The sequence below is a fragment of the Rousettus aegyptiacus genome, unplaced genomic scaffold (assembly GCF_014176215.1).
Source record: "Rousettus aegyptiacus isolate mRouAeg1 unplaced genomic scaffold, mRouAeg1.p scaffold_m13_p_3, whole genome shotgun sequence".
Taxonomy (NCBI): Eukaryota; Metazoa; Chordata; class Mammalia; order Chiroptera; family Pteropodidae; genus Rousettus; species Rousettus aegyptiacus.
The window spans coordinates 83,856,431-83,883,376 of NW_023416306.1; the positions used below are offsets into that span (position 1 = coordinate 83,856,431).

Sequence of the window (26,946 nt, forward strand, 5' to 3'; positions counted from 1 at the left end):
GGCTAAGATCTGAAGTAGATGCTAACTAGGAGAAGAGTTATTCAGGGCTCTTTAGTCGTTCATTTAACAAGTCTTTATTGAGCATCTACTATGTGCTAGACACTGTGTCAGGGGCTAGGAATAAAACAACATAGAATTTGTCCTTAAGGAGTTTTACTCTAGTGGAGAAGACAGACTAATGGACAGGCAATTATACAGTACTATGAGATAAGTGTCCTGATGAAGATAAGCTCAAAGGGTTATGTGATATACCCAAGTTTGAGAAATCAGAGATTTACAGGGTGGTAAAATATAAGTTTAGACCTTCAGGTAGGTGGTAGGAGTGGAAATGGGAGGTGGGAAAGGCATTCCAGGGAGAAAGGACCATAGTATAAGTGGGATAATCATGGCATATCTCCTCTTGCTGTCCCACAAACCCTACACTCAGTATCCCATCTTCTTTCACACCTCTGTGTTTCGTCTGTGCTCTCCTGCTCCAACTGGCTAACTCAAGCTTTGGGAGCCTGCTCAAAAGTCATCTCGTGAAAAATTTCCCTAGGCAAAATTAGTCATTCCCTCCTCTCTGCATCTACGGCGATAACTCCATTTTATGAACCAAAAATCTGGACACATTGTCTGACAGTGATTTTTTTTTCTAATATGTAAACTAATTTATTAGAAGATATAAATATGGGAATTAAATGTTTTATTCATTTACTAAGCTGTCTTCAATTAAAAAATAGAGAAAACCAAATATTAAATTCTGTCATTATTTTTGTTATCCTTGTCCCTCAAAATTGATGGTAGTTATGTATATACTAACTTAAAGAATTCATATTGTTAAATTTTATTTTTAAACTTTGCTACTATCTCTATGTGAGTCTCTGAACATTTATTTGGGTTATGATGATTTTTTAAACTTTTAATGGTCATTCATTACTTTTCTGATTATACTGGTCAGAGAGAAGAAATTTGGAATAGTATGTTTGGAATATTCTCTCATCAAGAATCTCTAAGAATTTTCATTAGTAATCTGTACAATTTCTTTACTCAGGTCCAGCTTCTTCATTTTGTGACTTAAGTGAATGACTCCTCTCTCGTGGTACAGTTTGCGAAGTTTTGCAAGGGGGCGGTTAACTAGATTATCAAGCATCAAGAGAGGAGCCCACACCGGAAGCAGAAACTGAGATACGTTAAGTTCGCTCTGAAACACATTTTTTTTTCCAGCCACAAGTAGATCACATTTTTGTGATCTTGTGACACCCCCCCCCCCAGGGGAGTCGTTAGGACTACCTAATCGCAGCCCCTTTCCGCCCGCACAGCATTTCACATCACAACGACCTGTGGTTTTAACCCTCTTTTCTGCTTCTGAAGTTCCTAGGGCCTGGGACGTCTTTTAACCCGCAACAGGCAAGCCTTGCGAACTCTTATTCCTCGTTCAGGATTCAGCCTAGAAGTCCCCCACTATGGGGACTTTCCTTACCCGCCCCCCACTTGGCGCCTTCCACAGTTAGGTGCTCTTATAGTTCTGCGATGGCAGGCATGGCATCTGTGGTGTCCACCCACTTCTGCGCCACCGGGCCGACGAGCCACCTGCACCAGAGCCTTCGCCCATGCTCAGCACCCTCGATTCCATCCCGGAACAGCTCCGGGTTCACGCCGGATGAGGAGGGGCACAGAGTCTGTGCTCCCGGGTAGTGGGCGCAGGGTCACGTCCGGTCACGTGACACACCAGTTATCACGCGGGTGCCGCTCACCTGACCAGGCGGTCACGTGGCCCGGCCCGCTGGGACGGAGGAGACCGGCGGGCCATGGCAGGAACCAGACTCTGGTTTTCTCTGCTGCTGGCGGCAGCGTTCGCTAGGAGGGCCACGGCGCTGTGGCCTTGGCCCCAATACATCCAGACCTCCAACTGGCACTACACCATCTTCCCGCACAGCTTTCAATTCAAGTACCACGTCAGTTCGGCCGCGCAGCCGGGCTGCTCCGTCCTGGACGAGGCTTTCCTCCGCTACCGTGACCTGCTCTTCGGTTCTGAGTCTTGGTTCTATCCTGCCCCCACAGGTGAGCTGGACGTGCCCCGCCTGGTTCCGGGCTCTGAGACAACTGGCCTTGGGACAACTCCCCAGACTTCTTGAGACGCCCTTAGTTTGGTATTTGCCCAGTCCTTTAATCACCACCCTCTCGTCTCCACTTCCTCCTACCCTTTTCGTACAGCTGTTTCAGCCTGCCCCAGGTTTAGCCCCCTACCGCCTTTCTTTTCACCGAGTTGACTTCTGGGGCCAGGATTTATCTGGAATCCTGTCCTCGGGCTATATTTCACCCAGAATACCTGCTATAGAGCTATAGTTCAACCAGGATATCAAATAACTGGAAATAACTTGCCAGTAGACATCTAGGGTGATCCCTCTTGCCGTGTTCAAGCGTCACAGGGTCCTAATGAAGCTGTGGCCAGCGCTGGGTAGAGGAGACAAGTGCTGACACCCGAATTGGTAAGACAAAACGTGAGAAACGTATTGACCTACGCAAAATTACATGAAAGTGCCTTGACACATAGCATATTCAGTAAAAGTTTAAACTGTGAGAGAAATCATAGAACACTTTCATAAAGAAATGAGTTTTGAGCAGCCACTTACATCAAGGGGGCGAATATAATGGGCCGGGACTGAAAGGAGGGTGCTCCGGGAAGAATAAAAGGCTTGAACAGAGGCACAAAGGATTGTGATTGACCTCAAGGTGCTAGGCTGGTGTGTGTGATGAGGATGGGAGCTGGGGAGTAGGGAGGGATGAGGTTAGGGGAAGTGTGGGATTAAATGAAAAATCCAGAGTACTTTGGATATTGGTTTTATCTAAATTAACGAATGGGCTAGCGATATTCTTTAAGGCAGCTGCTGAAAATTGTGTTTGAGGATTATTATTTCAAAGCAAATTGATGAGTAGGGTCAGCAACACAAAGGAATAAAATTCTACTTGATGGACTTAAAATTTAGAATTTTCTTGAAAATCTCCTGGAATCTTGTTATGTGGTTATGATGTGTAGGTGTTTGAGTGGAAGCTATATTTACAATTGGGCCATATGGTAGCATCATTTTGTGTGATATTTCAACTGTGCTTAAATTACTTTCATTAATGTTCTCATTTAATATAGAGAATTAAAAGCATTTAATTAATTAAACAGATGGCGTTTAGGGAGTGACAGTCTCAGCATCAAAGTAGTTTTAACTGGCAAAGCGTATTAGACTGGGAGGATAAAAGGCCTGGTATTGTGTATGTGGTAGATCACATATTTCTCTGAATCCTTCATGACAAATAATAGAATACCTTACAGGGGATTGGCACTCAGAATATGTTTATTTTGATATAGAATAGTTAGGGCCTGGCTTGTGCAAAAAAACATAGATCTGTCGTGTATATGATATGTGTCTATCCCAGTGCTGGGCACTCTGGAGCTTATAAGAAAAGTGTAAGACCTAGGCCCATGCTTTGCAGTCCAGTTGGGGAAATACGAAGCCAAAGGACACAATATGTTATAAAATGCTCAAAAGTTAATAAGAATGTTTACTAATTTTACCATGGTATAGATTAGAATAATTCCTATACTTCTAAATTAAGCCTTTACCTCTATTGCTAGAGGACTACAGTTTAATCAATAAAATAGAAATGGGACATAATTAAGGTGCTTTAAATTCCTAACAAAAGAGATTTAGAGACCAATAAACTAAGATGTTTATTTCAATTTATTATCTTCCTGTAAATGAATTTCTCTATTAGTTGAAGGGTTCTTATCCACTGAGAGATAATGAAAACTGGTTTGGATGAACGTTACCAAAGACATACAAGAACTTCCTTCTCTGTTCTTCGGAGACTTCTGCCCCTTGGAACAAAATTTTTGGGGGAGGCTTTCAGATGACTTGAGCTATAATCTTGTTTCTGCAAAAGAAAAAAAAAAAAGACGAATTGATTTAGGTGAAAGCAACATCAGTAAGGCCCAAACCCATGCATATTTCTCTACAGGGAAGATTTTAGTAAAGAAAACAATATATGCAAGTTAAATTCTAGTTGACAGCTTTTTATCCATTCCCCAAATAACTTCTTTGTAGGCACTGGGCCAGAGTTGTTCTTAATGCAGCACAACTTTTGGTTTTGATGTGTGCCTGAAATTCAGTGAAATTCATATCAACCTTTTCTGAAAAACAAGTCTAGTACTGATGTTCAATTCTATTCTAAATTCATCTTCAAGGGTTAGCTGTAGTCCCACCAATTGCAAAATGGCTTGTGGAGGTGTTTAGTATTTGCTTTGTCATTGAGAAGTGTTTCTGCCAACTGGCGGGGTATGTGTTACATGTTGCTAAACCTGTTAAATGTAATTATTTTAGGCTCTAGTTATGAACCAAGTTCTCTGTTTTGATTATTAAACCACATCCTGTTTGCAAATCAAAGATCTGATTATTTGGGATGACACACATCTGATGTGGCCCAAATACTTTTTTGGGTGCTTGATGGAGTTGATAAAGCCCATATTTTTCAGGTTAAGTGGCTAAGTCTGATTATATAATTTGCTTGCATTCTTTGCTTTTTCTAGAATGACTTGATTGAAGCCATAGTACTTAATGGCTGTTATAAAGTTCCCATCCTGTTCTGGTGTCCACATGTACATCTCTATGAGTTACTTAGGAATAAAAACAGAATAATCTCCACCCCTTTTCTCGGTCCTTTTATGCTAGTGTGGAAGGAAGATTATTATATGAGTATCTGGATTCTTTTGCAGCCATTATCAATATTTGATTTACTTGTCATCAGATATTAAACAGTGACTAAGTTAATAAGTAGATTAGTTCATTATAATCTGAATCTCCTAAAATACCTCCTTTGATTATTCCTTCTATAACTATGCCAGGAACATAGTAGTAGATACTTAATTATTTGTTGGACATATTAACTTAAAAAGGCTACTTTCTATAAAAGTTTGTAAGGAAGTTTCATGGTTTTTATTTATTTCGAAGATCATCAATAAGGAGATGATTTGCAGGGTTCATTTAGAATTGATTGCTTTTCTTTGAAGTTTTAAACTTGGAGTATTCGCATGTGATTCCAGGGAGAGGAGGATCACACTATGCTGTGGTCCCAACTCAAGTTGATTTTATCTCATCACAGATGAAGATAAGCACTGGAAATGCATCTAGAGAGTGTTGGATAAGGTCCAACAGCTGGATAAGGTCCGGCAGCTGGGCGAGGGAGACAGGGTAATGCTGATTAGTTCTCTCCACTTTAACATTTCCCATGACAAGGACAAGGCATATTCCTGCAGTAGACTTAATTGCCCCTGAGTTTATTGTTTTAAAAGCAAAGGAGAAGAAAACAATGCAGAAAGTTCTGTAATAGAATTATTTTTCTTGAAAAAAGGTATGTCGAAAATGGAGGAACAAGTAAGGAGGAGAAATACAAAGATTTGGAAAGGGGTTAGGTAGCAGGAGCTAGTTTTTAGTGAAGAGCTAAATAATTGTTGTGTCCCATGTTGAATCCCAGGGCTTGGCCTATAGGCCTCGACCAGGGCTCTCCGCTTACAATCCTGTTTAGTTCTTTATTACATGAGTTGTAGTGCTTTTCCAATAGCCCGGGATGATACTAAGCCCAAGAAACTCTGCTTGATCAAGGTGTGTGTGGGTAGTCTTGGCCTGATTTATGAAAAATTGGAATCTTATTTCCTTGAGCTGTCATTGCTCCTGCTGCTTGAAGACCGTATGAAGTGGAGGATTCAGAGTCTAGAGTATGATTTATTCAGGAGTCAGCCAGAGAATGTTTATTAGTCACCTCTTTAACTATGTGCCCTCAGGCAAATTGCCTAATTTCCAAACAGCCGTGCCACTTTTCAAAAAAGATCTATGTTCCAAGCATTTCTGAAGAAAACAAGGAGATAGTGATGAATGTCTTCACAATCTTTGAATGAGGGTATGTAGAGGAAGAACTTGGTGATTTTAAAAATAAAACCAGAAAAATTAAAAGTCTGAGCCCCAGTGGGGCCCTTCCCATCTTATTCTACTTCCCTTTCTCACCACCAAACAGAAGAGAGAAGTAGGACATTGCAGGGTTTTGCCTGTCGATACTGTCTTTTTGTTTGTTTGTTTTTGATAGCAGATGTGAGCTCTTTTTTTCTTATAGCTACATAGTCTTGCTGGGGCGTGTTGTCAGTAGCTTAGCCTGTTAAAGGCATAAAACTTAATCCTTTTTCTGTTGATTATAGAGAAGCAAAGTTTTACTGCCTAACCAATACATCTTATTCAAATAAAGGAAGTCACGTATGTTTCTGCATTTTTGTAAATTTCCTCTGCTCATTCTAGAAATAAGTGATAGAATTAAAGTCAATGTGCATCATCAAGAGCTTAACCACTTGGATTAGGTAGGACCTTTCTTCCACTTTGTAGGGCCACTGACAGCACGGTCAGCTAAAAAGAGGAGGGTTGCATCTGTAGAGGTAAGAAAGATGTGTGTATGGAGGGTTTTCTGTTATCTGCCTCAAGGTTTATAAGTCTGCAGTCCATTGTGATAGAGAAATGGATTTGTTTTTCTTCTCTATTCCTGGCTGTAGTGAATAAGACCCATCATGGGGTCGGGAACTTCTCTTTGCTTGTTTTAAGCTTCTGTTATTGTTTAAGCTTTTTGACTATGTTTTCAACCCTGATCTCTAGCCAATAGTGATATGCTGTCATTGTGTCCACATTTGAGGTTAGTTGGGGTTTAGCTATGATGTAGAGCTTTTTCCTCTCTGAAAGTGTGTACTCAGATGCAGAAGGTTTGGGTGCTTGTCAGCTTGAGTGTCAGTAAGTAGCCTCCCCTTCTTTGTAAAGCTTTGAGATGGGAAGGGAGATGGCTTACCAAGTACACTAGATGAAAAGTTTAAATTCTGTCCTGTTTGACCTTGTCCCTAGTATCTCACATTAGTCACTTTGGTCTTTTGACTGGGGCCACAGTCCTAGTTTGAGGTAGATTCAGAGTAATAAGCTCATGTCCCTTTTATATGTTGGAATGTCAGCCTGTGTGCCATACAAGATGGCATCGCACAGTAGTGGAGCCTTCAAGGTTCAGTAAACAGCTCATGAAAAGCCCTTGGGGAAGCTGCTCCTATGGTGTGGTTATCCCACAAGGACCCTAGCCCCAGGCCTGTCAGCCAAGTGCCAAAACTGACTTATTAAGAAAGGGAGGTAGAAAATGGAAGGAAACCAGCATTTATTGAGTGTCTGGCACTTGCTATATACTATGCCCTATAATCCAAATAACAGCTCTGTGAGGTTGGTGTTATCCCCATCTTCAGAACTGATATTCACAGAGGCTAAGTAACATGTCCAGGGTTACACAGCTAGTAGTGGTGGAGCAGAAATTCCAGTCAAGTCTGTTTGTACAAAAATTTACCTCTTTTTACTATGCGATCTTAGGGTAATCTACTCGTAAGTATCTTCAAGTATTATACCAATTAACAATTTGGAAAACTACTGGCCTCTGGTAGGATTAAGCCCTGATCACGCTTTAATGTTAATTACTTCAAATAGTAACTTCTAGCACCTAATCGTTTAATTGATAGCAATCATATTATGACTATTTTGGTAGTTGGCCCATTGTTATCAGATTCTAGTAGTATTTCTGGCTGGCTTCCTTCCTTCTATCCATCCTTAGTACAAGTAGTATTTGTTAAATTACTATAATTTGTCAGTAGCACTGGTCTAAAGAATATTAATTGAACTTCCCTGTCCATAAGGATTTAGAGCCTCTGGAAGTGGGAATACAGACCCACAAAAAGGTGTGATTTTTGCTGATAATTGAAGTACAAGGTACTTTGGGATCACCTGGCCCAAGTGTGTATGTGTGTGTGTGTGTAGGAGTACATTTTGAGAGGCTTCCATAAAGAGCTGTCTAATCAGATCTGAAAGTAGGGGTTGGTGGAGATGGAGGTAGTAATCTACTTAGAAAGAACTGCATGTGGGAAAGGCCTTCAGGAAAGAAGTTTTATGCCATATTTAAGGAACTCAAGGTCCGTATGGTGGAAGCGCACAGCCCTAGGGTGGATCAGCAAGTTCTCAAGCTAGAGAGGTGGTAGCCCAAGTCATCTGAGGATGACTCCAGATTTATAATTTAGCAATTTAAATATATTCTGCTGCCATTCACGAAGATGGGGAAAATAGTAGGAGAGGAAGGGAAAGGAGGGAAGAAGGGAGTGAAAAGAGGGAAAGAGAGAGAGAGATTGATTAAGAGGTTAGAGGTGGGTGAGAATTATAAAAAGCAAGTGCGGTTTTGGACCTGTTGAGCGTGAGTTATCTAGTGTCTAGCAAACAGTTAGCTATATGGTACTGAAGCTTGAGAGAATGTGGTGGAACACTTCTAGGAGACAAGAAGGTCCAAAAGGTGACCATGGGAGGGTATTGAGGAGGAGGAAGATGTTGGATAACTGCTAAACTAGACCGTGGGTTAATTCTGCTTCTAGAGTATCGAAATCATCTAGGATGATAGGCAGCCCGGAGATGGAGAAGAAGAGTGGGGTCCAGGACCCAAAGTCTTGGGTAAATAAAGAAGTGACTAGGAAGTTTCAGTGTTGTGACAAGGAGAGGCTTAAGATTTCACAGCTGGATGGCATGAGCCACAAAAGGGCTTTTCATAAGCTGCTTACTGAAGCTTGAAGGCTCCACTACTGTGTTTGTTTATTTGTTTGTTTTTTCACTTGATAGCAGAGGACCTGAAAGCAGCCCCAGATCTCAACCTGAGGGGAAGTAACATTCCTGGGGAGAGCCGGGCTTCAGTTAAGGAGGGCATTGAAGGGAGTGAGGATTTTGGTAGTTAAATAACCATGGAACCAGATTCCAGAGGGTTTGTGGGGGTGAGCGACTTACAGTACAGGTGGTTTGTGGGGGAGAGGAAACAACACTTACAGGAATGGAAACGTGGGTCGAGAAATGAGCAGAGGCATTTATATATCAGGCTCAGTGACAGATGATATAAACATGACATGATAGATTTCCCTGACCATAAGATTACCAAGAAAATAAGTTCCAGAGATAAGCAAGAGTTCATATAAACATGAGAATTTAATACATGATAAAGGAGACGTTTCCAATCAAAAGCGAAAAGATAGATTAGTCAATAAATGGATAGAAATGGCTTGTTATCCATTTGGAAAAAAATAAAAATCTTGACCTCATGTCAGTGACACAAGTAAATTTCCAGGTGGATTAAAGATCTAAAGATAAAAGATATGCCATACAAATATTAGACTGAAATAAAGGAAACTATTCCTATACTCCTAGGGGTAGAGGAGGCCTTTCTAGGCCAGCAAATAAAGGAAACCATAAAAAGTAAAGCAAAAGAACCCATAAGGTTCAAAAATAAAGAACAAAATGGGACATATATTTGCATCCTTAAAAGACAAGTTTAAAATCTAGAAAGAGCTCTACAAATCAATAAAAGAAAATTAACAATAAAAAAGTACAAAGAATATGGCCAATAAATGCAAAACCATACTCAAATTCATTCATTATTAAAGAAATACGAATTAAAACAATAATATATTTCTTTATCAGGCTAGCACTAGTTTTAGAAAGATATGGAGATATGGGCCCATATAAATCAGTACACTAGTTTGGAAGAGTGATTTGGCAGTGTTAAAACCAAAAATTTTATATCTTTGGCTCAGCATTTTCACTTATACGTATTTTTCTACAGAAATTTCTCATAACTGCTTAAAAAAAGAAAAAATATATATGTAATGATTGTTAACTAGAGCATTGTTTATAACATCAAAAACTTTGAAGTATTCCCAAATGTCAATGAAGAGTAGAAAAGTTAGGACTTTCAGCGCTTAAAGTATCTCAAAAATGGAATTCTATTCAGCACATAACATTATGCAGGTCTATATATATCGGCATTAAAAAAATTGCAAATCGTTTTGGTAAGTGGAAAAAAGTTACAAATTAATATGTATCAGGATCTCATTTTTGTTTTAAAACTTAATAATAAATCTGTATTTACAAAAAATTGAAAGACTGTGCAAAATGTTAACCAAGGTTATCTCTAGGAATCTATAGGGAGGCATTGATTTCCCAGCGGGGGTGAAAGGCAGAGGAGAATAGATCAGTTTTTTAAAGTAGGGAAAAAAAGACTGCAACTACAACCATAACTATAACTACAACTTTTGCAACAGAAGATTGAAGGGGGAACATTCAGGATTTATCTGTGGGCTGGATCAATTGCACTTCTGAGTGGATGCTAGTCGTCTTTGGAGGATGAAAAATCTTGGGACTCATAGGAGGAGGCACCAAACCGAATTCAGCAGCACTACAGTGGGGCTCCAGGCTCAGGGCACCTGGGTTCTCAGACTCCTGTTTTACTGGGGTAAGGAGTTTGACCGGGGATGCCTTGCCTCTTCCCCTAGCCACACCAGTGTACTTTTGCACTGACAGCTTCCCAGGCTTTGGAAGACCTTTTTCCTTCTCGGTAGCCTGGCAAACACGAACTTCAGGGTTCAAGGTCCTGCTCAGAGGTCCCTTCCAAGGTTAAGCCTACCTCCTTTTCTGGAGGTAGCTATAACTAACATCTACTGTAGTGGTTCTTATCACACTGTTTTGTAATTGTTGTTTTTATTTGTCTTTCCCACTAGACTATGAGCTCCTCAAGGGCGGGGACCAGGGCTTCTTTTTCTTTTTAACTGCCCCAGGACCTAGCACAGTTCCTGATGCACAGTAAGTGCTCAATATTTCTTGTATGGAATGAAGAAATGAGTGGAAAATGAATAATTTCAAGAGTTTTTCTTAGGCCGAGTATGGGAAGAGGAAGCCTGGGTGTGATGTATATAAATGTGGGAGCAAGAGGGGCCAAGTGGGCTTGGAGAACGAACACCACTGGCACCAGACTAGGAGAGTACCACGACGTATGGGGCAGGGTAGACCTGAAAGAGGGTAAAGTGCCAAAGGCTGGGTTGACTTTCCCAGTTTCTACCCTAGAAACCAAACTAAATGCCCAGAAGATGGGTACTGCCAACCAAAACGAATGTGTTTTCTCCATGCTGCTAAGAGTCAGTGAATTAAACACATTGATATGATAGAAATGTTTTGATGCTGGGAGGAGCAGGGCTGGTGGAGGGAGCTCACTGAGGTAAAGACATAGTTTCTGGGTACCCTAATGAGTAGTCTCTTCCAGAGAAGTGGAAAGACCTGAATCTTTAGATGTATGAACCCATACATCTTCAGAGCAGTGTCTGAAAAGGCACTTTCTGTGTGCCTCGGTATCTTCTTATCATCCCCTACCCCAACCCAGGACTTCAGAAATACTAGGTTTGGGTATATGAAAGTAATCTCTACATTAACTGTTTGCTGTTTATGCCTGATTATCATGTAGCACAATCATTATGCATATATATCATTAAATATGCGTTTTTTTAATTCTAGCATCATTCATTTTTTCAGCAAACATTTATTGAATGACTACCGTGTGTCAGGCACTGGGATTACAAAGACACTGAGATTGGTCCCTGCTGTTGAGGAACTCACAGCCTCGGTGAGGAGATAGACAAACAGCTTATATTAAAATAAATGTTATGAAAAACGTATGTATGTGTTCCTACCTGATCAAATAGGAAGTTCTCTTAGGAAAGGGTGGGGGCATGGCCGCAAAGTTTTATAAAAGGAAAACCAGAACTGTTTCTTAATCAGGTGAGAAGTGGCAGCAATATAAAATTTGTTTCAATTGGAGGAAGCAATATATGCAAAGAAAAGTATGAATGAATGCTGAATTTTCAGGGTTCTATAAAGAGTCAGTTGTGCTACTGTGAGAGTTCCTACACAGGAGCAGAGAAAGACAAGATTTACAATCCAGTGGATTCTGGACTTTATCATGAAATCTATGGGAAGCCATTAGAGGGCTTGGAGCAGAGATTGTCAAAATCTTTTAATTTTTATATTAAAAGATCACAAAGGATAGTAGATTGAAATGGGGTATATATATGGAGGCAGGGAGAGACCGAGTGGGAGATTTTTTTATAGTCATCCAGGTGAGAATTTATGAGAGGCTGAGTTAAGGCATTGACTAATGGGAGTGGGGAAATGGTGATGATAAGAGATAATAAGGATTTTGTAGTTATAAGACTTAATTGGGTCTTTCTTTTTTACTGCTATGATCTCAGTGCTTAGCACAGTGTTTGACACATAGTAGATAGTCAATAAATATTGAGTGAATTAACTTGTGTTCTACTCAGAAAGGTGGGAGGAGAAGGAGCTTTCCTGTCTGGGTAAATCAATAGCTGGTGCTGTTACACACTGAAAGAGATCAGCCAGGAAGAAGAATGAAGAGTTGGTTCAGTTTTGTATTTAAGATTCGAGGTGCTTTTGAGCCCATTTGAATGGAGGTATATGAGTCTAGAGCTCCAGAAGAAGAGTGAGAGTGTAAGTGATGAGGAGGAAGAGAGAAGTCTGTGACCCTGGTGGACACCAGCACCACAAAGGGGTTGGTGAGAGAAAAAGAGAATAAGGAAGCATAAAAAGTTAGAGGAAAAACAAGAGAGAGCAGTGATCCCTTAGCCAACAGAGTTTAGTTTCAAGTAGATCTGGGATGTCTGATGCTGCCAAGAGGTCCCAGAGGTAGAGAGTGGTCACTAGAATATTAACCCTGTGACAAGGATTTTTGTCTGTTTTGATCAATACTGAATCCCCAGCACTTAGATCACCCGGTACAGAATGCTCAATAAATAGCTGTTGAGTGAGTGGGCGGGTAGATGGGTGGGTGGGTGGGTGGGTGGATGGATGGATGGATGGATGGATGGATGGATGGATGGATGGATTGAAAAAGGTCCCTTGAGTTTAGTTACAGAACCACAGGACCTTGGCGAAAGCATTTTCAGAGGAGTGGTGGAAAGAAGCCAGATTATAGTAGACTGAGGAAAAGAAAGGATGTCAGGAAGTGGCTACAGAGAGAGGACTAAGGATGGCCACCTCCATGAGCACTTATCAAGTGCTGGGGACTGAGCTAAGCACTTTATATGCATTAACTCTTAATCTTCCCAGTAGCCCAGAAGGTAGGTACTGCTATGATCCCCATGAGGAAACTGCAGCTCAGAGAGGGAAAATAACCTACCCAGAGCTAGAACCAAGTGTTAGAACCAAGATTTGAACCCAGATCTGTCTCACTCTGCTCAGGCTGCATTTCCTCTAGAGTTTCTTCATGATTGGAAGGTGAGCGAAAGAGTAACTGTTTGAGATGACATACAGTTGAGACTTGCAAATATTTTAATGATGATGGGACAGAACCACCAGAAAGCAATAATTTGAAGACTTTGAGAAAAAGGGAAATAATATATACAAGAGGAGCCTGAGGAGAGATCCAGAGCACGGGTGAAAGGAAACCCCTTCCACCAAGGTAGGAGGAGAAGAAGGTAAAGACCAGGTGTGTTTTGCAGATATATTTGTTAGGGAGGAAAGGGGAAGGTAGGGATGGATGGCAGTTCCAATTGTCTGCTGAGAGTAAGGGAGGTGGTGATCAAGCTATATATAGACCTGAAGAAAGTTGTATACGTTCGAATTAGCTGTTGCAGAGAAAAGAAAAAAAGCAATCATGGAGATAGAAGGTTTTCAGGGCAACATCAGGGGCCCAGCCATGATGAGAGACCATGATTTTATCAGTAGCCCAATCCCATTGTTGAATGATTTTCTCCCTTCCCTCCAGCAGAGAGGGAAGTAGCCAGGATTAAGTGCACAGAAAGCGTATGTTAGATTGATCTAGGGTAGAGGAGTTTAGCCCACTGGATGCAACAGAATAAAAAAGAGATGGGTTGTTGCGAGTACCAGCTAGGTTGTGTTTGAAGTGTCGGATCACCACATCTAGAGCTGGAGGGGAGGAATCGAAGGTTGGAGAGGACCGATAACAGAAGGAAATTGAGGGGTCTTTGTACTGCCATCTGGAGAAAGTCATCATCAACAGTGGGACTTCGATAGTAAAAGGGTCTCAGAGATTTATGTCCAGCTGATCTGTCTGTGATGAATAAGGCTGAATTACACTAAAAAGAGGACACAAGGGTAAAAAACTAACAATGGTTATCTCTTCAGAGAATGAACAAAGGAGGGCTACCAAAGATAATTTTATTATTATAACACTGTAACTGAGTTTTTTCAACTTTTTAAATTAAAAAAATACATATACAGATTTTTCAATGAATCTAGAAGGAGCAAGTTCACATGAAAGCAGGGAGATGAGGGAGCTCTGAGGATAGGAGGCTGTGGTTGTGGACTGGGACCCTGGAGCATGTGATCTGTCTGTGGAACCCTGTAGTGCTCGCTCGAAAGAGCAGTAGCCAGGATCTGGTCCCACCCTACCGTTGTTTACAGGGGAGGAAATAGGTGCCACAGACTCGCTCAGCTTGGCACCAGCAGAACCAGAACCAGAACCAACCTTTCCTGATTTCCCAGCTCAGTGCTGTTTTTCATGCTGCTTCCTGAACACTTGAGGCTTCAGAACTTCTTGCTGTCCCGCGTGGGCATGTTGTGAGTGTGCCCATGAGATTGCTAGCTGATGGGCTGTTTCTCATCCTATGCCTCCCACACCTCAGTGCCGCTCAGTGCAGTGTGTGTGGGTGTGTGTAAAGGTGGCTGTCCTGTCCCTTGCCTATTTCTTGCTCTCTTCAGAGGACCAACTTGGAGGTAGAAAACCACAATGATACTCTATTTACATCCTTTTAAGTGATCCATTGTCCCTCAGTTTTGCTAGTTCTCACATCACTACCTCCCCTAGACCTGTCCCCTCGTAATTTGTTTAAGCAGCAGCCCAAACCCAAATGAATCACTGAGCACACTTAGGACAGTGATTCTTTACCATAAGATTAGTGATGAGTGAATGAATGAGCCCTTAAATTAGGGGCATTGTTCTATGGACTTAGAGTACAGAGTATGGGTGTATTTTAGAAAAATAAGATATAATAGCAACAATAACAACAACAACAACAAATTCTTTTCTTATCTTCCAAAAATAATTCAGATAAACTTGGTGTTTATGCAGCCTCTCTTGCTATCAGCTATCAGGACAGGGACCATGGCAGCTGCGTATGGGTTAGTTGCAATTTCACCTCAGTTTGGTAGACCAAGGCCCAGAGGATTACCGCTAAAGCTTAGGACTTTTGTCCTTTTTTGAATGGCTGCTTGGATAGATACACAGATGAGCTCTCCGCACAGTGGTATTGAGGCTCTGTGATGTGTGGGGATGGCGTGGGGACAAGGAAGTCAAGGATGAAGGCATAGTTTAAAGAGGGATATTCATTTATAGCTGTCCTCACCCTCTCCCCTCAGTTAAGTCCTCCTTGGTCTTTGGTTTGGTAGAGATGACCTGACTGCTTAGGGAGCTTGGGATGACCCTATAGGTTCTGCCTTGAGAGTGATCCCTGCCCCGAGAGCCTGATTGTCTTTCTGTGTTATGGGGATGAGTTTTCAGGATTTAGTATACAGTTGTGAGTTGGCCTGGCTCGGAGTAACCTCAAATTCTCTTCTTCCTGCAGGGCTGAGGCAAGTATTACAGTGAGGGCAATGGGTATTTACCGAGAGGGGAAAGAATATGTTTGTTCAGGATAGTGGGAAAGGACTCCTTATTGCTCCTTCTTGACAGACCTGAGAGCTGAGATGCAGCCAGGCAGTTGTGCTCAGGAGGGGTGAGCAGGCTTCTTTGAGATGGTTCAAGGCTCTTGGATTCTTTCTGCCTAAATATAACCAGCATTTGAGATTCCAGTTGGGTTCTGAATTATCTCTCTCTGTCTTCTGCCAGGCCATCCTGTCCCTGACTTTGTAGTTCCATAGGAAGTCATGGATGTTGTGGTGCCAGTGGGGATTCATGTGGCTCCAGAAAGAATAGTGAAAGGGACTTCACTGAGGTTCAGGCTTGGGATAGTACAATCACAACCACCCTGAAGGTCACAGAAGAGCCAGTGGGAGGGTGAGAAGAGACAGTGTATTGGTATTTTGGGGGTTTTTTTCCAGCATAAATTAGGATCTGTAGGACTATATTGGACAGTATGTTTTCTCATACTGGGTGGTTTTCCACTGTTGGGAGAAGTCTACCTTGGACAGAGAACCTGTCTGGGAAGAGGAGGGAAGGAAGTAGGATGGGCTGGTGACCATGTGCCTTCGCTGGGGCACCAGCTGAATCATCACAGGCCTCCTTCACATAGGAGATTCCCTTGTCATCTGTTTCATCTGCTCACATTAGATCCTGAGCATTTACAAAGTTGGAAATCCTTCATCTGGAACCCTCAAGAACAGTGCTACTTTGAGTGCCAGTCTCCAGTGAGATGAGAAGCATATACATATAGAATATAAAACTATTTTTCATCAAGAAGACCTTATTATGAAAAAATGTTAGAACTAAACAGTGTGCTATGCTGACATAATTGATTTACATTCTGGCATCATCTAAGCTTCCTGTCTGATGACCAACCAGTAACACAGTTTACAGATCAGCATCCAATCCACAGACTACACTTTGAGTAGCAACACTCTAGCTCTGCCTTTAGTTTCAAAGCAGTTGCTGAGGTCTTGAAAACCTGTGCTAGGACCAAGGCAGAAATATAGAGTCCTGGTTCCAGAGGGCTGCTGCTGGACCATTCATTCATAGTCAGGAAGGATTACTGGGGAGAGGAGGAGTACAATCAAAATGAAAACGTTGAACAGATGACTAGGCAGTTTCTGTGCCAAAGGTACATGCCCTGTCCTCCCTTACTTCTTGACACAGGCATGTGACCTGAAGGGACTAGAGCTAAGGACCCTCTTATGGTGCTTTGGTTTTGCCTGTTACTTCTGGTGGCAGATCATCTACACTGAGTTTATGCTATCTTTGCAGGAAAACAGTATACACTGAAGAACAATTCATTGGATATCTTTGTGATCAGTCCTGAATGTGACCAGTTTCCTTCTTTGGAGTCAGTAGAGAATTGTAAGTATCACCCTGTTCCCATTCTAGAAAAGTAAACACTTGCCTGGAACTGTAGCTCTGGATGGCCTGGCCTAAGTTGCTAATGCTAGGCCTGGAGCCCTCTATAACTGTGGCACCAAGAGCCATCAAGTGCCAAGAGCCATAGAAGATGTGTTTTCCCTAAGCACTCTAGACTAAGCATAATTCCATTGCTATTTGAGGAATGTGTGTACTTTGCCGATTTTCTCTAAGAAGTCCTACTCTGGGGAGAGAAGTTTTTGGTCATTTGTACTGAGACGAGGTCAAGTCCTGTGATTGTCTCCTATCTTCCCTGAGCAGCTGGGGACTTCTCAGTCTCCAAAGTGAACATTTACATTTGACTTCTTCCTCACATTCTTGGATGAGGAAGCTGAAGCCTGGGGACAAAAGGAAAGTAAGGTGGTCACAAAGACTTTGGGGACATCAGAACCTGGACCCACCCCTCCAAGCATCACTGTCCCCTTTGCCAATAGGAGACTTCATACTTTCAGATAAAGGCTGGCAGGAATTCGTGTTTCTTAGGGAAGAAACTGACCTACAAGGCCAGTGGTGCTTCGCGGAGGGCTGTGCTCCAGCCTGACCCTCATAATGCGTTGTTTTCTAGGCCCTGCAGCTACTCTGCTCTGGGGACATCTCCTCTTTGAAAGAAAAACAATGTGATCTTGCTGTTGTTTTTTAATCCAAGGAATTATATAGAATGTGTGATCCGTAATATGAGACTAGAAATCCTTAACCAAATGGGGGCATTTCTGTCATTCCAGACACCCTGACCATAAATAATGAGCTGTGTCTCCTCTTCTCTGAGACTGTCTGGGGAGTTCTCCGAGGTAACAAGGTGGGGCTGATGCTGGGAGAGAGACGCACTCAATGTTGTGAGACCATTGGCATTGGTGGGTGTGGGAGGACAGAGCTGGACACCCAGCGAATACCCCACTTTAGGAAGCTTTCTTTATGGAGACCAAGTGGAGTGTTCCCCCATCCCCGTGAAAGGACTGTTGTCCTTACAGATTTCCTGAGAAGATGACAGGTTTCACCTATGCAGTGGCAACAGTTCCCTTGGACAGTGCTCTTGAGGAGCAGTGGGAGACCCTGCAGACTGCTGCTCAGGGTGTCAGCAGGGTAGAGGGGCGACTCTGCCACAGATAATGCCTGTTCAGCTCTCACTAAACACACATAATTGTCCAGCTTTTTTAAAAAGGAAAACTATATCAAAATAAATAGATAAATGTCAAAAAAAAGTAAATAGTAATAAAATATGTAGAATTAATTATTTGGGGAGAAAGTGAGGATTTTACTAGCTAGCACGTGATAGTCCTGTGCCCTCCCTCTTGGTTTACTTGAAAGGTATTTGATCCCTACATACAGACTTAACCAAAAGCCTCTACTACTTTTGGTAAAACTTCTCCTGGTGAAAGATAAGGGAAATTCTCACAGAAGTCCAAACCTTGGTTTGGTTTGTCTTTATTCCCTTGCCTTTCCTCGCCCGTCTCCTATATTTTGGAGAAACAATATGCTGACTCCCCTTTCTGTCCTCTTGAACCTTTTTTGTAAGTACTAATGATTAGTCTGGTTGGTGCTGAGCATCAGAGTGGAAAGAAGCCAAACAGTACTCTAGCAGTCCCCTCAAATTAAGTACTAAGTGACCACTAAGGTCTCACAAATTCTTTCACTGAAAATTTGGGACTCTGGGAATCCTTCATGGGGTTTCTGTTGGGTTTTCAGAAGCGGGGCTTCAGCTGTTGAGAACATTCAGTGCTCTGGACTGAATATGCTGCCCTGGGGCCTAGCAGGGATCTAGGAGTCTATGCCCTGTGGACTGGGACAGTCCTGGGCCAGTTGCTGCGTGCTACAACTCAGCATCCTATAGCTGAATCTCTTCTCAAGCTCTGAGGTGGAAAAGTGAACGATTCTTTGTTTTTCGGGTCCAGTTATGGACCCAGGCTCCTTGGAAACTCAAGTTTATGAGATTCATAATTCAATCTGGGAGAAATGAAGGGTCAACAGATTGGGGACCCTTTTTCTCAGCTCCCTTAGCTCCAATGAGTATTATCCTTGCAAAGCCTTAACCCTTGCAGGCTGATTGTCCTTGTATCTGTCCTCATAAGCACGTATCTGGGCCTTCTTAAAGTTCTTGTGAGTTCACGCTTTGGAAATGGATAAGAAGAATGTGGGTTTTGAGGGTCACCGTTTTCCTGTGAGGGGCACTAAAACCGCTTACACCGCCACCTCCTAAAATACAGAGTAAAATTCGATACTAGTGTCCTAGGATCCCCCTTTTCATAGTGTTGAGAATTATCCAGCCTACATTACATCCACTTTCACTGTGTGCTGAGGCATTATCCTCTGCCACACTGGGAACCTCTCAGATGAATGCATCTCTTTCCCCGCCTCCCTAAATCTTGTTCTACCTCTCTACTTCCCCATAGGTCTGGAGACTTTTAGCCAGCTTGTTTGGAGATCTCCCGAAGGCACAGTGAGTGTGGGCCCTCAAAAAGGGCTCCTTTGAAATCTCTAGGGTTTGCTCCTAATGTTGAGAGTCCCGGAAATATCTTATTTTGCCTTAGACAGAGTCTTAGTGGCTTGAGGTGGCTCCAGCAAGAGTATACAAGGAGACATGGGTGGAAACTGGTTTGGAAGACTTGGCCTGTTTAGAATCACTGTAATTTAGTTCCCCTGAGTCGTTTTTTAACAGCGACCTGGAGATTACACTGCTTTGAAAAAACAAACATATTAACAGTCAATGAAAATCCAGAATTTGTAGGCTGAGGGGTGTGTGGTACAGCTGTATTTGGCTAGCATGAGACAATTGTTCTCTGAAGGTTTCTGCTTTACGATCATTAAGGTAGAGGTTTGGGGCATTTGGGGAGACATTACCCTGCAGAACAGTCACAGATTGGCTTTTCAGGGATCTTGGGAGACTTTTCTTTAACTTCTACCCCACACCTATGGTGAGTGCCCTTTGAATCCTGACATGTTCAATGTTTGGTTCACACAGTTCTTTGTCAACAAGACGGAAATTGAAGACTATCCCCGCTTCCGTCATCGGGGCTTGTTGTTGGATACATCTCGCCATTACCTGCCACTGACTAGCATCCTGAATACTCTGGTACCCAGGCCTTAAGGCCTTCTTTGCCCTTAGGGTTTTGGGGTGATGGGGCAAAGGATAATCCATGTGCCATATTATTAAAGAGTTACAGAGAGAATGTAAGTAACTTTATGAGCTCTTAGGAAAAACCAAGGGTGACCTACTCTAAAACTGAAAAAAAATAACAATGATTTAAAATATATGCTATTGGCTACTGTGGACCCATGTCCCGGCTGTCTCCAGGGATGCAGAAGGTGGTTGGGGAATTGGCTTCTTTGACCGGCAGAGCTAACTTTAGTTTAGTTAGGACAAGGGTGTAGGAAGGAGATGCTCAAAATCCTTAAGTGGGGACATCTCTAACTATTGAGTTTGATGAACAGCCTTATCTGACAGTTACAGATCCAACTCAGGTGTCTGTCTTTTCCTTTGTTCCTCTAGTGGAACCAAATCCATCAGGTTTGGTTCTGAGATTTATGCATTATGGGGCTACTAAATTTACATCAGATGTCACAGTTGGGATAAACGCTAATCAGACTACCCAAAACAAATGGCAAGAAGAAGTGTTAGAGTTCAGGGTGTTTTGGATGACTCTACAGTACCACATAGCTGCAGCCCTATCCTCAGTGTAGCTGGGACTCATCTCAAAAAGAAGAGACACCACTTCTGTCAGCCATCTTTGGATGTGCCCTGGGGAAAGAAGAAATGTGCTGTGTCTTCCTCCGTGTCAGGCACTCCCTGATGGGAGTTCTGGTGGACCCTGTAAACACTTAATAGGAAGCTGGAGTGGGCTGAGTCTGTTTGGGAATGTGGAGCAGCCTGAAAGTCTGCCCAGCTTCCCAAGTTTGAGGCTGAAACTGGAGAATCTGTGATGGGTTCACAGGGTGTGTGTGCTCTGACCAACAGGATGTCATGGCATATAATAAATTCAACGTGTTCCACTGGCATCTGGTCGATGACTCTTCCTTCCCATACGAGAGCTTCACTTTTCCAGAGCTTGCCAGAAAGGTATATGTCTCAGTTTTGCTCTGACCAAGTGTATGGGTCAATGTCTGAACCTAGCTGTGTCCCTGCTGGCAAGGACATCAGCTCTTCTCCTAACCAGCCAGTTTTAGGGACATACTAACAATGGATTCGGAGTCAGGAGACCTGTGTTCAAGTCCAACCTTTGCCATTAATTTGCTCTGTGACCTTCAGGTGGTAATCTCTCCTGGTCTCATTTTCTTTTTATTTGTTTACTTACATTCTGTTAGATGGACATAGTGCTTACCATGTTCATCTCACTGGCATTATGACATGCAGATAAAACAATAGGTATGGTAGCTTGTGGAAAATAATGATTAAGTTCCTTAAAAATAGTCTCTGATACCAAAAGGCTGTGAGCGGGTAGATTTTCTGTTACCCAGGGAGTCCTGGAGTCATCTGGATGCATTTTAAGTATCCTCTACTCTGCTAGCCTTCAGGAAATGAGATCCTTAAGAGTGTCTTGTGACTTTCAGGGGTCCTACAACCCTGCCACCCACATCTACACAACACAGGATGTGAAGGAGGTGATTGAATATGCACGGCTTCGGGGTATCCGTGTGTTAGCAGAGTTTGACACTCCTGGCCACACTCTGTCCTGGGGACCAGGTAAAAATAATGTAAGGTAGGAGGAAGTCTACTGATCCCACTCTGTAGAGCTTTAGGGCATTGGCACTTGGATATGGCATGCCCCGGCCATCTACCTCTTCCACCTGGGAACTTAGATAGGCAGAATTTACTTTGGTTTAAAGAGGCCTCTTCTTACTGTTACAATATGGGCAAATTTTTCTCCTATATCCTTGTCTTAATGATACCCTTGCAGGTTGTTGTGTCCTAGAGTGGAGGAAAGATTTTGCCAATTTTACTCAGTTGGGCTCTCTGTATGAAGAGAGCAGCCTCTGCAAGCAAGGATGACCCCTGCTGGAAGCAGTGTGTCAAGGAAAGAGTGTGTGTGCTGACAGTTATCTGGCTGTGACCCAGCCTCTGACTGTCTATGATTGTGGATCTTTTTGTATTTCTTTGATTATGATTAACACTCATGATTACTAGTGTCTGTGAGTCCCTGAGTGTTTCAGCCTGTGTGTGTAATGTTTATGAATACGATTGTTTTACTTTAGGAAACTTAATGTCCTTATGTATATAACTGCGTGGTGGGTCTATGTATTTGTGACACTGTGTGGGATTCTCTACTGGCTTAGGTGTCTCTGGATTATTGACTCCTTGCTACTCTGAGACTCAGCCCTCTGGCACCTTTGGACCAGTGAATCCCATTCTCAACAGTACCTATGAGTTCATGAGCACATTCTTCCTAGAAGTCACCTCTGTCTTCCCAGATTTTTATCTTCACCTTGGAGGAGATGAGGTTGATTTCACCTGCTGGTATGAGCCCTTTGATCTTTCCATCCAAGTCTGTTGAATTGCTTACTCAGGATAGAGGTTAGCCAGAATCCAGTGAGCCTGAGCCCCAGGCCAAGATCTCAGAATCACATGTTATAGTCCAGAGAGATTAATATCTGTTCACTTTAAGAGCTTGAACTTAAAGCTCTTCAGATCCAGGTTCAAACTTTCTCAGCCAATGGCCCCCTTCATACAGCTTTGTTCAACCACACCTTCCTTATTTGCGGACTCTGTGATCCTCAGTTGATTGTTTTTCAAGGTCAAAAAAGGAAGTTGTGGGAGGCCAGGTTGGGCTTTGAGGATTTTGAAAGAATTAATCTTTATTTTTCTCTTGGGATACAGGAAGTCCAACCCAGATATCCAGGCCTTTATGAAGAAGAAAGGCTTTGGTGATGACTTCAAAAAGCTGGAGTCCTTCTACATACAGACGTGAGGAAGGAAGGAGAGTGGGCAGGGTCTGTTGGGTCACCTTCTATAAGGTCCTCACTTCCCATACAAGGGCCAGGCCCTGCTTCACCACTCTCCGGGCCGCTGAAAGGGGTCTCTTGTCCTATATCTTCAGGTTTGGAATGGTCAGTTCCCAACTGGAAGGTACTGCTCAATCAGGAATGGGCCCCTAGCCAGGCTCAACCCCTAGTGCACTGGCACCAAGAGCCTAGAGTCTTGTCTGAGCTGAGCAGACACTCTCTTTATTCTCCAGGCTTCTCGACATCATCTCTGCCTATGGCAAGGGCTATGTGGTGTGGCAGGAGGTGTTTGATAATAAAGTAAAGGTGAGCCAGGGGCAGAGAGAGAAGGAGCCACCCACAGTACCTCCTGCTGGTCTCCCAGCCCTTCACTGCCTTTGCATGGACTGATCTTCCTGATTTGGATTGAGCTTTCATGTTCTAGGTCCATCTCTCCTTTCCCCTCTAGAAAGGTCACGGAGGTCTGGGTGTGGGTGTCAGAGCCCCTGTCTATCTTCCCTCGCTATAGACCAATCAAGAGTTATTTCCGCTGCTGGGTTACTTGGGATTCTCAGGATTGGCACAGCGGATCGGGTTTTCCATCCTGAGTCATAGACTAGGGTTTTGCAGGTCTATGGGAGCAGGGTTTCTTCTCCTTCATTGTTGACCAATCAGATCCCAGCCTCCTGCCTCATGGGGGCTCTGAAGGAACCTGTCCTATCTTCAGAAACATCTAGAGACTCTTGGACATGGAGGATCCTGATGAGTCTCCTGGGCCCCACTGCTTGCCACCCTTAGTTCACAGCCAGTATTACTATCTCAGCGTGGACCGGGAGGCTACAGGATGGGAGGACGAAGCAGCAGGGCACTCTTCTATGTATGGCCTATGGAACCCTTGACCTCTGCTCTGGGCTAGGGGCTCAACGGTTAGGAGTCACTGAGAAATACTTTGCTGCTGGAGACCAGAGAGGGTGGGTTGCCTGCATAATCTTATCAGCTAGGTGCCGTTATCACCATTTCACCTTTGTGACAGGTTCTGCCGGAAACGATCATCCAGGTATGGCGAGAAGAGTCACCAGTAAACTATTTGAAGGAACTAGCACTGGTCACTGATGCCGGCTTCCGGGCTCTGCTCTCTGCCCCCTGGTACCTGAACCGCATAAGCTATGGCCCTGACTGGGAAGAGTTTTACATTGTGGATCCCTTGTCATTTGAAGGTAAAAGCAGGGAACTCTCCTTGCTGACCAAAATAGGCTGGGCTGGGGATAGGGTGGGAGGCAAGAGGGTCTGGGCTAGATATTTCGGGTCAGGAGATAAATTTGAGGGGAAAGTAGTTCAAGGGAAACCCTAGAGTTGTCTGTCATTGCTTGTTTTCCCTCAGGTAGTTCTGAGCAGAAAGCTTTGGTGATTGGTGGAGAGGCCTGTATGTGGGGAGAGTATGTGGATAGCACAAACCTGGTCCCCAGGCTCTGGTAAGGCTTTTCTGAGGATGCGGAGGGTCGGGCTTGTGGCCATGCAGTCTCCCTTAAAGACCCAATCCCACCTAGCCACCCCCAGGCTCGTACCACCCTTTCAGGCCTGAGCAAGAAGGGGCTTTACAGTGATCCTTCTGTTTGTATGTAACATTTACCTCCCACCTGACTTGATCTATAATTCTCCAATAATCCATAGGTGTGTAGGATGGAGGTTGTTGTCCTCACTTTAAAGAGAGAAATAATGAGGCCTGGAGAGCACGAATGACTTGCTCAGGATCCAGCGTTGAAGTCCCTGATTTCTATAGCAAGACTTCTGTAGCTGGCAGGGAATCCACGGTCCAACCTGGTGTGTGCCCCCTTTTCTTCAGGCCCAGAGCAGGAGCTGTTGCCGAGAGGCTATGGAGCAGCAAGTCGATAACTAACACAGACTTTGCCTTTAAACGTTTGTCACAGTTCCGCTGTGAGCTGCTGAGGTAAGCAGGCCATGGGGCCTTCCCAAAGAAGTGGGGCTTGGGACCCCTTACTGACAGAAGAATACTGATAATAGCTAACACAGAGGCTTACTAAGTGGCAAGCACTATGCTTAGCCCTTTACAGGCATTTCATTGAATCCTCACCACAACCCTATATAGTAGTTTTATCACTATTTTACAGATAGGCAGCTGAAGCACAAAGAAGTTAGGTAGCATGCTCAAAGTCATTTCAAACCAGGATTTGAACCAGGCCAGCTTCAAAGTCTGTGCTCAGCCATGCCCATGTTTTTATGGGCTCTCATGCTACCTGTGCCCATGTTGGGGGTAGAACTGTATAAGGTGGTCATTTCCCTAATTCATTCAGTGACTAGGTCTTGAGGACCTGAGGGACACAGTCTAGTACAGAGCAGAGTCCCAGGCTGAGAACCAAGCATGGTGGAGTCTACACCTCAACTGTCTGTAATTCACTGGGTGACTCTGAGCTAGTTTCTTACCATCTCTAAGCACATCGCTTATTTGGATAATACAGGAAGACAGGCCTAGAGGTGAGGCTGAGTCCTAAAGACAGAATTTCCTGCCCACATGGATTGGCAGCACCTCAGTCCCCACCACCACTGCATTTAGAGCATTTTAGAGCCATTAAAGAGGGACTCAGTGGACCAAGAACACTGAGCACCTCGCAGGCGTCTACCTCTATTCTAAAGGGACTGAGTATTTGGGGCTTAGGTACAGAGACAGGCAGGTTAGAAAAAGGGAGGTGTTCCCCAAAGTTCCTGGGTCTCCCTGTATCAAAATCACCTGGGGTACCCATTCAGAATGCAGATTCTTGCCAATACTTGGTCCCACCCCCAGTGAGAATCTCTGAAAGTGAGACCCCAAGTAATTTTTGGTATACGGTGGCAGTTTGCGACTCACCGAAAAGGGGGGAGGGGAGACTGTGGTGAAGTTGCTGGGGCCTAAGACTAACCGCCTTCTGGGTAGCCCATCTAGCCCTATTTCTTCATGTCCTCTTGCAGGCGAGGTGTCCAGGCCCAGCCCCTCAATGTAGGCTACTGTGAACAGGAGTTTGAACAAACCTGAGCAAGCAGCCCCAGGCACCGAGGAGGGTGCTGGCCCTAGAAGAGTGGTAGTGGGGCCAGGCTTCCACTGCATCCCGGCCGGGGGATGGAGCCCCTTGCCCACGTGCCCCGTGCCTGGAGAGAAGGGGGCTGGTGCTGGTGTCCAATAAAGAGTGATGTGGAATTTTTCTACAATGAAAATGGATTACCTGTGTAAAATAACAATGTGAGTGGCCTTGGGGTAGGGGAGCTATCAGGACTGGCCTTCTGTTCCAGAGAGTGATGGGGCTCAGCAAGACCTAGCCAGGCTGGACTCAGTAACTGCCCCTAGAGGGATCTTATAAGTTGAGGGCTGGGAGTGAAGCCCACAGCTTTTGTGCCGTCCTGTCCAGCCTCTGAATTATGAGATGCCCCTCCCACCCCCACAGTCCAGACACATACTCCCATCCTCCAGTCACTTCCCTCCAAGTGGAGAGATCGCTTAGCCCTCCAAGGATTCTATCTCTGGAAGAAGACACAGGCGTTCAAAGACGTCCTGGTCAGTACCAAGGGCTCCAGACCCAACCAGGTAACAGAATAATCCTCCCTCGTGCTTACAACACTTCCGCCCCCTAAAGCTTTTCTTCAGCTGTGGGTTTCTTGTTGCTTCGATTTTATGCAACCATTATTTAAATGTTATGGAATACATATTGTAGTTTTCACACTTGGTAGGTGTTGAATTTGAAGGTCTTGGTCTTGAGAGGCCCTAGTTAACTCCCAAATGCCAGCAATTTCCTCCTCACCCCACTCCCCACCCATTTTCAGCCGAATACCATCTTTTCCGAGAATTGATGGCACAACTGAAACCATGAGAGGAAAGCCCATGGGATCCAGGAGGTGGACGTGTGGCTCTGGAAGAATGTTTTTGCCCAAGAGACCAGTTTTCTCCTGGAGGAAGTAGCTCATCATGGACCCAGGCTTCCCTCTAGTAGTTTCATGTTCAGAAATAACAGTGTAGCTGGAGCAGTAGTGGACAGCAACTATTTTAGATGAGGATTTCTTTGATTATTATCT

At 43.7% G+C, this 26,946-nt stretch overlaps 1 protein-coding gene across 3 annotated transcripts; it reads left to right on the plus strand.

Annotated features, from left to right (window-relative positions):
* Positions 1–1,742: 1,742 nt before the first annotated feature.
* On the plus strand, positions 1,743–26,098 carry HEXA (hexosaminidase subunit alpha). 3 transcript variants are annotated; one of them, XM_016126955.2, is made up of 16 exons: positions 1,920–2,043; positions 10,619–10,700; positions 11,424–11,514; positions 16,828–16,920; positions 17,700–17,765; positions 19,365–19,411; positions 19,934–20,044; positions 20,927–21,028; positions 21,520–21,652; positions 22,243–22,423; positions 22,784–22,870; positions 23,142–23,214; positions 23,921–24,104; positions 24,269–24,359; positions 24,731–24,835; positions 25,852–26,098. In XM_016126955.2, exons 8-16 carry the CDS (start codon positions 20,933–20,935, stop codon positions 25,913–25,915), a joined length of 1,014 nt encoding a protein of 337 aa, XP_015982441.1. In that variant the 5' UTR covers positions 1,920–2,043; positions 10,619–10,700; positions 11,424–11,514; positions 16,828–16,920; positions 17,700–17,765; positions 19,365–19,411; positions 19,934–20,044; positions 20,927–20,932; the 3' UTR covers positions 25,916–26,098. The 3 variants fall into 3 exon arrangements, with proteins under 3 accessions (XP_015982440.2, XP_015982441.1, XP_015982442.1); XM_016126954.2 differs by lacking the exons at positions 10,619–10,700; positions 11,424–11,514 and having other exon boundaries at positions 1,743–2,043; XM_016126956.2 differs by lacking the exons at positions 1,920–2,043; positions 10,619–10,700; positions 11,424–11,514; positions 16,828–16,920 and having other exon boundaries at positions 17,700–17,773.
* The last annotated feature ends 848 nt before the right edge of the window (positions 26,099–26,946 follow it).